This window comes from Mastomys coucha, unplaced genomic scaffold (assembly GCF_008632895.1).
Source record: "Mastomys coucha isolate ucsf_1 unplaced genomic scaffold, UCSF_Mcou_1 pScaffold14, whole genome shotgun sequence".
NCBI classification, from domain to species: Eukaryota; Metazoa; Chordata; class Mammalia; order Rodentia; family Muridae; genus Mastomys; species Mastomys coucha.
In genome coordinates, this window is record NW_022196896.1 from 112,490,772 (window position 1) to 112,502,036 (window position 11,265).

Below are 11,265 nucleotides of genomic sequence, written 5' to 3' on the forward strand. Positions count from 1 at the left end.
TTTTTTTATTTTGAGGAGTAGTTTTTTGTTCTTTTAGTAGACATTAAAGGGAGCATTTTAACTCCCTCTCCTTAGTGCCCTGACAGCGAATGCTAGCATGCCTGGCTCATTGTTTTCTTTCATAGACTAAAACTTCTTCAGTGCCACTGTCTTAAAAGTTCTGCAAGTTCACATTATGAAAATATATGTAATAAAATATTTATTTAGGGTTTTCATAAAAAGTGTCCAAGGTAGAGAATAAGAGAGTATCTTTTGCTGGGTTGAGAGGCTCTGCAGGGAATTCAGAATGAAATTCAAGTACCGCAAATATATTTTCGTTGGCCTCCACTATGTTTTATCTCCTGTAATGAACTCTTTGTCAGTTTGTCAATTTTCATGAAGTTCACAAAGTTCATGTATAGTAACAGAGTTTAAAATTATGGTTTATATCATGATGTAATAGTCATCTCTTTTTTCCTTCAGTCAATATTTACCTGTGAGGTCCATATATTATATTATATCCTGATTTCAAAAGAAGACCCTTTATTTTACCTTCTTCAAGTGTTGGTTTTAAATACTTAAAATATCAGAATTTAGAAGCTGAGCCATCCAAGACTTCTGCCTGCGATTGCTTAAAGTACCTAGAGTGTCAGGACCCTGGGTGTGTTCACTGCACTGTGACCCAGCACCATAGCTGCATACCCGTCAGAGTGAGGCTGCTAAACTTAGAGGTAGGCTGCTCTCTCCCAGCTCCACAGCCAGCCTTTCTCCTGTGGAAGATAAGCCACCTCATAGCAGCCATCAGCTAGCTGCCTTAGACCTGGCTTCTCCTTTGTAAATGCTATAAGGCTGTACAGAAAAACCCCAGGAGCACTCAGTGGGAGGATCTCTGTGAGTCAGAACAACTGAAGAATAAGTTCTATCTCTTTTTAAAAATCTCTTCTTTTTGCACCCATTTTTTAAAGCAAAGGTAAGAATTATCCCTAGTGAAGAAGGAACAGGAAAGAAGTAAAAGGTACAAATGTTCCATATCAACTATCTTGTGGGCCAGGGGGATAGTGGCAAAGATCCCCCAGGCCTGTGATCTGAGTTCCATCTTCAGGGTTCACAGGGTGAAAAGAAAAAAATTGCTTCCTTCAAATCTCCTTCTAACATTCACATGTACACCATGGCATGCTCACACATACATGCCCATGCACATGCATGCATAATAAAGAAGAATGCAATTTCTAAAAATAAAATCAAGGATGTCTGATGTTTTAGGACTGGTCACACAGGTCACCAAAGGAACAGATGGGGGTGTGCTAATAAGCTCCTTGATATCAGATGTGACTCTCAATGAGTCAGAACCAAAAGAGCGTTCATTAGCTCAGAAACATCCAAGTAGACAAATAGACTGGGTCCTGGAGTTCAAACGAGGTCACCTTGGATGTTTCCCTATTTCTTAGACTTGTTAGTTTTCTATGTTGGTTTGAGTATGCACATGAAGGTGGTCCCTGGCAACTGAAGATTTATACTGCCCCTCACTTCTGAGTTCACAGGAGAGACCCTCTTGGATGAGTCCATGTTGGCCCCTAAAAACAGGCTCAGAAAAAATTCTATTTGGATCATATGCCTATGCCAAGAATAGTCACTGCCAACAGGGATGGGGTATAAGGAATTGCATCAGGTGCATGCTCAGTTTAAGCACCTTCAACCCTGTGCTTGTATCTCCAATGTATCTTTATTTCTCTATGCTAAATGCCTATTTTATGAGCATGTTTTCTTTTTAGATACTGTCCATTTTGAGTATTTCCATAATCACATACATAAGTATATCTGTGTATTACATATGTGTATATCAACATGTATGTATATTTATGTGCATATGGCATACCATATTTGAAAGTTAATTAACAGGACATTCAAGGGTAAATTGTAAGTTTATAAACTACTTCTATGGCCCTAATGGACAGTCCCTCTAACCTGGGTACTACTTCTTTGGTGGCCCTTAGAAGGATTGGACTGTTGGAAGAAAGGAAGGAAGGAAAGAAGGAAGGAAGGAAGGGATGAAGGAAGGAAGTGCAGGAAGGAAGGAAAGGAGGGAGGGAGGAAGGAAGGGCAGGAAAGGAGGAAGGGAGGGAGGAAGGGCAGGAAAGGAGGAAGGAAGGAAGGACAGGAAGGGAGGAAGGAAGGGCAGGAGAGAGGAAGGAAGGAAAGGCAGGAGAGAGGAACAAGCAAACTATTAGTTCTGCACTAGGCCTGTCTTTTTCAAATGCAGTGATTGATTTATCCAAAGATAAGAAGCTTTTAGAAATGGGAGATACTTGTGAAAATGGTATACTCAGTGTTCACAACAGAAACCTCACCATCTGTTTGGTGTAGGATGAGGAAAGAGAACAGACAGTCATGGCAGCTAGAAGTCTCTGGCAAGACTAGAACAGTGACCCACGCTTCAGAGATGAACCTGTAGGGGTGACACACACCCTTGCTAAGGATCCCCAGGGAATTCTGCTGATCTTCCAATGAAGCTGATGCCCCTTCTTATCTGCTTACAGGCACCTTCGAAGTGGGCGTCCACATTGCCGATGTGAGTTACTTCGTTCCTGAGGGATCCTCTTTGGATAAGGTTGCTGCTGAGAGAGCCACAAGTGTCTACTTGGTCCAGAAGGTACAAATCAGCTTTGAGTTTCTAGACTTTACTCAGTGTGCCCACTTAGTGTTCCTTGTTTTTAATTTGTAAAGAACATATCTTTTCTGAATGTTTTCTCAGATCTAGTAATGTCTAAAAGATGGGCTTGATGCTGGGACTATGCTTGCCTTTTGCTACTTCACATTTTCTTCAAAGAAGCCAAGGCTTTCATCCCAAGCTTTATCTTCAGAGTATCCTTGTAATATTAGTAGCTACAACAGTGGTCAGCTTCAGAAAGAAATGAGAGGAAGTGCTTGCTTTCAAACTATTGCTCCAAAGAAGGACATATGACACAGCCCACCCACTGCTGGTTTCTGTATAGTTTGGTTGGGACCCAGCACATTCAATCTTTTGTGTTATCCGTGACCACTCTCATATAAAGCAACAGAGTGGAATGACAATTTACCACCTACAAAAGCCTTTGAGAAATGGTTTCAATCCTTGTTCTAAATGTGGGCACCAATCCTGACCTACACTTTATAGGTGGCCCACAGAATCCCCAAGATAGCTTTTGCTGTTAGATGTCCCTCACCTCAGCCATGAAAGGAAGAAATTATCCCCTCTGGGGAAGATGACTCAGTAAGTAACCATCTGCGGTGTGAGCATAAAGACCTGAGTTCAGACCCTCAGCACCCACATGAAGCTGGTATGATGACATGCATCTGTGATACTGGCATGAGTGAGACTGGAGGGAGACAGACCCCAGGACTCACTGGGCAGCAAGTCTAGCCAAGCAGTGAGTGTGGGCTTTGGTGAAACATTCTATCTCAAAAAGTAAGGCAGAGTGTGATAGAGGAAGATGCCTATTGTTGACCTTTGATCTTTATACACATGTATACTCACACACATGGGGGGGGGGCAGGTGGAGAAAGAGATATATCTGTTCCATCCTATGTAACTGATACATCCCCACAAGTAACTATGAGATCCCATTCCTTTAACAGGTATTTACCAAGCACCAAGTGTCTACTAGGTATTGCAGTAGGCCTGAAGATAGCTGTAAATAAAAGAACACATGTGACTTATCTCTGTCCTCCACAGTAGTTCATGAGTTCTTATACCCTTTTTGTTCTCTAACAATCTGCTCACTTGCTCATTTTGGCTCATCTTTTTTGGGGGCTCTCTTGACTTCCTCTCTGGCTCCCATGAACTGAATGGCTTGAACCTTTCCTCCCCAATCCCATGCTCTAGAACATGACTTTTGGTATTTGATCATTGACTATAGCAAAGTAAAATGTCTGCCCCCTCTCCTGCCAACCCACCCCAAAGCATTCTTGAAGCTGGATATTGCTTGGCCCAGCTCTCAGGGACCAGAGACTAGCCAGGTGACACACCTACTCCATTCTGAGAATTTCCAAATGTCATCACTCAGGGAAGGGGTACAGCTTCCTCATCTTACCACTACAAGCTGTCTGTGTGCCCACACTGTTGGCAAGAGGAATACAAGGCTGTGAACTCTACCTCACCAGCAGTGTGTCCTCATGCTCTGCCTGCTGCTTCTCCAGTGCCCTGTTTATTTTAGGTAGATTGGTTACTGGAGTGTCCAACTGAAGTTCTGATGTCTCTACCTACATAGGGAACCTGCAGAGTTTAAAAAGAAGTCCACTGGTGTCTAGGCTTTCACACACCTTTGGACCTGAGCATTTTAATCCTGTTTATAAGACAACCTCCCTTTCTCTTAGGTCTTGCTGGCTTCTCTTGCTCCTTCCACACTTTGACAAACAAGACCTTGAAAGTACATGCTTTTGTCTGGCTGTCTGAACTCCTATTTCATGATGCTCCCAAGAAAGGTTTAGTCCTTTGGTAATTATGTTGTCTAGATGCTGTTAAGGCAGGCCACAGAGGCACGGACAATGACAAACAAGAGAGACACTGTCTCAAGCAAGTTGGAAGGTAAGGACCACCTCTCAAGGTTATCCTCTGACCTCTATTACATGCACCATGGCATATGCATGCCTGCACTCATACATACAAAAAATGTACATACATACATACATTTGAGAGAGTGGCCTTCATTCATTCAACTTCATCTTGTTTTGGTATACTAAGCATCTTGAAGAAAAAATAAAACATATTAAATGCCAGGGCCCCTTCTTAGCTTGACCCTTCTGAGAGTGCAGTTCTGACTCTTGTACAAATGGCTCCATTTAACCTCAGGCTGAAGGTGTCCCATGTGTACTTCTTGCCTGACAGTGATGCTGGCTAAACCTGGCTTTTCTTTGGTCCAGACTTAGAAAAAGGAAAATGAGCTTCCAGGTCCCTTGTAGCTACAAAAACTCTAGTGTAAAGGTGGGAAGTAATGGCTTACACTTAAGGGCTATCAAGTGAGTAAGTGTGAACTGCTCTTGATTTGCAGTAGTTTAACTCTGTTCTTTGATAAGAACTTTAGACCACATTGGAGCCTCTTCCTCATTTTTTTTAAAAAGATTTATTTATTTATTATATATAAGTACATTGTAGCTGTCTTCGGACACACCAGAAGAGAGCGTCAGATCTCATTACGGGTGGTTGTGAGCCACCATGTGGTTGCTGGGATTTGAACTCATGACCTTCCGAAGAGCAGTCGGTGCTCTTCCCCACTTAGCCATCTCACCAGCCCCAAGCCTCTTTCTCTTGAGCAGGTGTCTTTCTCTTGTCTCGAAGCTGCAGTCTCCTCTTATAACCAGGAATTCTGTGTCAAAATTAGAAACCAAAAGGATGAAATTGAATTAATAAGTAGTGTTTCCCTATCTGTTCCCTTTACTTTGGTATTGTGACTGTCACAGTTGGAGAATCTCTTTGGTGGTGCTGGTGAGGGCTCTGCTGCTAAGCTCTGAAGGTGGGGAGCTGGTGGAAGAAGGGCTGTGAACCTCCATTGCTCAGCCCTGCCTCCAGCTTGGCAGGAGCTTGAGGCGCCGGCCCACAACCTTGGACAGCAGGAGCTGTGCATTCTGATGCCTTTGAAGCACTGCTCTGACCTTTCTTCCCACTCAGCTTTGTTTCTTATAGGGCTGTGTCCAGGAACTTTCTGCTGGTTTCACTTTACTTTGCCTATAAAGGTCTTAAAAGCGCGTGAGCTGCCTTTCCCTCTGCATATTCTCTGTTCTCTCATTTAGCCAAATCATTTTTTCCCAACTCTTGTCACTCCAGGGAATGGGGGTGGGAGCTCTAGTTAATTTCCCATCTATAGGAAATGTGGCTCTCGTTTGTTTCACTGAGACGCTGACTTATGAGTGATGGTCAGAGTCACAATCTAAGTTTGGTTTAGGGAATGATCCCAGACAGTAGGACAATATACAGGGAACCAGTCTTGGGTCCAGATCCTAGCTCACTGGCTTTAAATGAAATTCCTCTTGTTGAGACTTAACTCACTGTGTAAGGACTAAGTAATACAAGTTAACAAGGGAACATAGTCAAGAGAAAGATAAATTTAAATAGTGTCTGTTTAAATGTTAAAACCCACCTTCCTTTTGACAAAAATGGTTCTATTAAGATGGGGACAACTGTGTATCTGAACTTGAACCTATTTTCAGAGGCTGTGACATCTGCTCAGCTAATATCTTCTCTGGGAAAGAAATACAATTTAATTTTAAGTTTTAAGGTAATTAGAAAAAAATAAATAAGTGAATTAAGTTTTAAAAGTAAAAGAAAACCTAAACAGTCGAAACCTAAACCCAAGCTCTGTGTCTGCTGGCCCAGCCATGCGTGTTATTTTAGGTGTGAAACAGCTCAGATGAAAGCTCGCCCATAAATCTCGAGGATATTTTATTGGTAGTGCTTTATAATAGAGATCAAAGATTGGGATTGGAAGCCTGTCTTCATGCAGAGTCCAAAGGGTTTTAAGATGTTCCTTCTGACACCAGCAGGTTGTCAGTGTTGCTGTTTGGTTAATGTCAAACTGGGTAGCAAAGGGTTGCTCAAACTCCAAATTCATGGACGTGTTGATATGAAAAAGGAGACCCTTTCAGCAGAGATGTTGGCTGGTGAATATATTATCTATTTCCTTTAGGTTTCTTTAGTCTGTGAGCAGGGAGCTAGCTGAGCATGCCTGGGTGTGAAAACCTCCAAGTCCTAAGAAAACCCTGACTTGCCATGTTGCAGATCTGGGGTGCACCGAGGGAGTGAGGGGATGATACCCTGGTGGGCCAGCCAGAGTGTGACCTCTCAGACAGTAGGAGACCCCCATTACTTGTGATTGTCTGGCCTGATGTCACTGCTCATCCTTCCTGTTCCTCCGCACCCAGATGATTGATTCTTCCCTTCTGTGGCCCTTTCAACTGGTCACAGGGCTGTCCTGGCTCACCCACTGCTGAACTTGGCCAGCCTGCCTGCTGTGGCTTTAGCAGATGTTTCTGCTCTCTGAGGCTCATGTAAGGTTTTATAGCCTTGTTGGTACCCCCACCCAGCAGTATTGGGTAGTGGTGTACTGACCTAAATGACCAGTTCCCTCAACTCTCCCAAGCCCTGGTCCAGAATGCTTAGAAAGTCAGGGTCCTGTCATCACTCCGTGCTCTACAGCCAGCCTTTAAACTCTGTGTAGACTGAACTTTGGGCTTAGGTCTGAAACATTCCCCAGTCCTCTGCCTTCTCTGCTGCCAGATCTATCGTTCTTCCCCATGTAGCAGGACTAAGGACCACAGGTATCAGGGATGCAAAGCTGAAAGGGATATTGGTCCTGGTCCTGATGAGAAAAGGTTGACACATTATAAGCACTTCCTATAACCCTGAAGGACACCCATGCTGCTTAGTCTGCCACTTCAAGCCTCTTTCCAACTTCATGCCCCAGCAAGGACACACTGCATCTCTTCCTCAGCACAGTGCTCCTTAAAGCCTTTACTTATTCTCTCTCCCTCTCTCTGTCTGTGTGTGTGTGTGTGTGCTTGCGTGTACATGTGTGCCTACAGTGAGATAAATGCAGAGAGCAGTTAGCTTTTAGTGCTTTTAGCTTTGACTCCTGGCCACTGATTGTAGGGACCCAACCTTGCTCTTTCTGTGTTTTGTTTTGGTTGTCGTAGACTTGAGGTGTTATTGTATAGCTCAGGATCTCCTTGCCTCTGTCATCATATCCAACTTATAGATCTAGTCTTTAACTCCAGCTCATCCAGCACATTGAATCCTGGGAAAGGTAAAGGCAACAGGACCTACTATAAATACCATTGCTAAAACAGAGAACGTAGCTATTGCTGCCAAAGCACCTGCCTGGATGGGATTGCAGGTTATCACCAGATAAGAAAGAAGATGCATGGGAAGAGACAACTCAGTAGTTAAGAGCACTTGCTGCATAATTATGACCAAACCTCTAAGATATCCCAGTAGCCAGGTTAACAAGCCAGGTCCTTACAAAACACCTGGAACTCAAGCTCTGAAGAATCTGATACCTTCTGGTCTCTGTTCATGTACAGATACACACAACTATAGATAACCACATATATTCATGTAGGCATGCACACATACACACACACACACACACACACACACACACACACACACACACACACACAAATAAATCCCAAAAGTTAAGATCATACTGAAGTTTGGAGAAAAGGAAGGTGATATTTGCTTCAGCAACACACATACTAAAATTAGGATGCAGAGATTAATACTGCCCTTAAGAAAGGCTTATATGGAGCTGGTGAGGTGGCTCAGCAGTTAAGTGCACTGACTGCTCTTCTGAAGATCCTGAGTTCAAATCCCAGCAACCACATGGTGGCTCACAACCATCTGTAATGAGATCTGACGCCCTCTTCTGGTGTGTCTAAAGACAGCTACAATGTACTTACATATAATAATGAATAAATCTTAAAAAAAAAGAAGAAGAAGAAGAAAGGCTTATATGCAAAGTTGAAGAGCCTCCATATTTTAAAAAATAAAAACTACTGAAGTAAACTTTATTTTTCTGTTTTCCATTATTTCCATGGAATACCTAAAGCTAGGTATGAGGTTTAAGTTCAATTTTGTATCTTGACTCTTTGTTTGATAGTTGTTTGATTGGTCGATTTGGTTTGTTTTTATGTTGTTGTTGCTATTGTTGTTGTTTGGTTGGTTGGTTTGGTTTTAGTTTTGAGACAGTGTCATGTAGCTCAGGCTGACCTTAAACTCTCCAAATAGCTGATGGTGACCGTGAACCCCTGATCTCCTTTCCTCTATCATACAAGGCTGGGATTAAAGGTGCGTGCTGAATTTTGAACCCTAGGAAGTCCAAACAACATAAGGGCATCTCTAGTGAGAGCCCTTTTCATCACCTCAAGGCAGATAGTATGGCAATCACTGTGTAAAAAGAAAACATCATATGGCATGGCAGACAGCTAGGATGAAAGGAGGAGCCAGTATTGGCCTCACTTCTTCAAAGTCCTACCATCTGTCAGCATGCTCTACTGAGAACAAGCTCTGAATACACAAACCTTTGAATGAGAGAACATTCAAATCATCTCTAAACTAGAATAGAAGTTCTACCCACAATGATTCCATGAAGAGCTTTGCCACTGACATAAGAAACTGTAGACTATATCAAAAGAGGGAAAACCAGTGTCCACATTTGAACATGGTAAATGGAGACAAAGAGAATCACTTGACAGAGGTTTAGAATGTCAGACCTTCAGGCACAGGTACTGATTGGGAGTTGTAGGCAAGGACTGTGGCTGTCCCAAGGTAATACCCAATAGTTCAGGAGGTGAGAGGGGATATGAAAGTGGGAATGGCAGTGTCTTGTTTATTTGTTCATTTGGTGGAGGATACTGTTCTTACAGAAACATCAGTACAGGGAGGATGGAAACACACAAAGGGAGGGAAACACCAGGCTCTCTGTTTGCATGCTGTGTTTAAAGAATTTGTGATGTCCAGATTCAGGTATCAGAACAGAGGAGTCTAGATTCCAAGAAGAAGCAGGGCTCAGAATGCAAAGTGGATAGGACAGAAACCAAGGTGAAGAGGGCAGGAAGGAGAACAGAGGGCAGAAGGTAAAGGCCAACCGAGAGTGGAGCACAGGAACCAGCCACTCTTGAGTGTCCACTGCTTCTATATTTTGGAAAAAAATACGCAGTTATAGACTACGTAATATATATTACTTTCCATAGTCATGTGTACACAAATGAAAGGCATGGGTTTTGTACCGCCATGCTAATTAATGTTCTAAGGACTGGGATCCCATGGTGTTTGTGCTTTCAACTCTTGGTTTATAGAATCTAAAATTCCTACAAGGAGTGTGTAATTTTTTTAATTAAGAAAAGAATAGAAGGTGAGAAGTAAAACCATTTTTAAGAAGCTTCAAGTAGAGAGACGAGGAGTGTGACTGGTAGAGGAATATAGTCTGGAGTTAAGGGCAGCTCCACCTTTGTACTCAAGAAATTGAACCAGCTGAGTGAGGGAGATCACTAGCAAGAGCCCCAGGCTGAAGGCAGGGGACACTTGCCATGAGATAGCAGGACCAGGGCATCCCCCAAAAGCTAGGGAAATTGACTCAAGAGAATAAATAGCTGATGGAAAGTGCTAGAAAAGACGTAAGTCTACCTTCTCTGTGTCCAAGAGTTGAGTTTTTCTGCTGAGAAAGAGTAAGAAGGTAGAATAATTGGAGGAGAGAAGAATGAGTGTGAAGCCTGGGGAAGATGCCATCAAGGCATGGCAGGAGCTGAGACTATTTGTTGATGCATCCCCATACTGCCCAGCTCGTTTCCTGCCACCTTCAGTGTGTAGCCAGTAGGGTCCCAAGAACAAAAAAGGCACACTGTGAGATTGGTTGCATGCCTTGCAGCTGGGACAGTGGGAGCTGGGCAGCTGGGGAACTGCGATGGAAGTCCATAATGAGCAGGGAGCGTGATATAGGCAGGGCCAGGAGAAAATTGTCAAGCCCCACGGAGAATGGGCACTAGACTTTCTCTACGGAGAGATCCTTCCTGGTTATCTTGGTGCTCTGCACCTCACTCGGGCCCAGAATCTCTCCAGAGACTGTAACAGGCCTCACATGGCCTCTCCCTCCTCACCTGCCTGGGCAGTTTTGAGAAAGTGGCTTTTAAGACAAAAGCCCCACCTTGCCAGTCCTCTTCCATGAGAAAGCCTGCTGTACTCAGGGTTGAGCAGGAACGCATGCACAGTGACCCCTGGAGGACCAGTGAATTTACGAGAGGCTGTGATGTGCCAAACCACAAATGTGATCGTAACCTCTTAATTTCTTCTCCTTTGAAAGGCACAGACCTAACCACCTATTTACAAAACTGGATGAACATGCACTGTTTCCTCTGAATTCCATCTGATTCTTTCCCCAGGATCTAGTAGAAAGTGTATTAAAAGGACTATCCCTTAAAAATTAAATGCAATTCTGCTGCCACAGATTCTTCATGAAACTTGAGGTCTTTAGCATCTGACCAGTGGGAGGAGCAAAACAGTTTTGATAACCTGGACAGCTACAGGGTATGCTTAGTAGGTTTTTATTTTTGTTTTTTAGAGGATAACCAAAAATTCTTCCCTTTCTACTGAAAGTACTAGTTGCTATGGACAGTTTTTGGTAAAGATGTTACTATAAAATATCTATCAGCAAGGATTTCATAAACTGTTGGGATTTGGTTTTTTGTTTGTTTGTTTGTTTTGTTTTGTTGTTGTACAAGTGTGTGTGTGTGTGTGTGTGTGTGTGAGAGAGAGAGAGA

The 11,265-nt window shown here is 43.1% G+C and overlaps 1 protein-coding gene across 4 annotated transcripts in view; it reads left to right on the plus strand.

The window, feature by feature from the left end:
• The window catches only part of Dis3l2 (DIS3 like 3'-5' exoribonuclease 2), a 367,143-nt gene that overhangs the window by 268,891 nt on the left and 86,987 nt on the right, over positions 1-11,265 (plus strand). For all 4 annotated transcript variants that reach the window (XM_031368272.1, XM_031368275.1, XM_031368274.1 and 1 more), the window contains one exon: positions 2,517-2,629. In XM_031368272.1, coding sequence (XP_031224132.1) covers positions 2,517-2,629 — 113 coding nt within the window. The remainder of the gene's footprint in view (positions 1-2,516; positions 2,630-11,265) is intronic.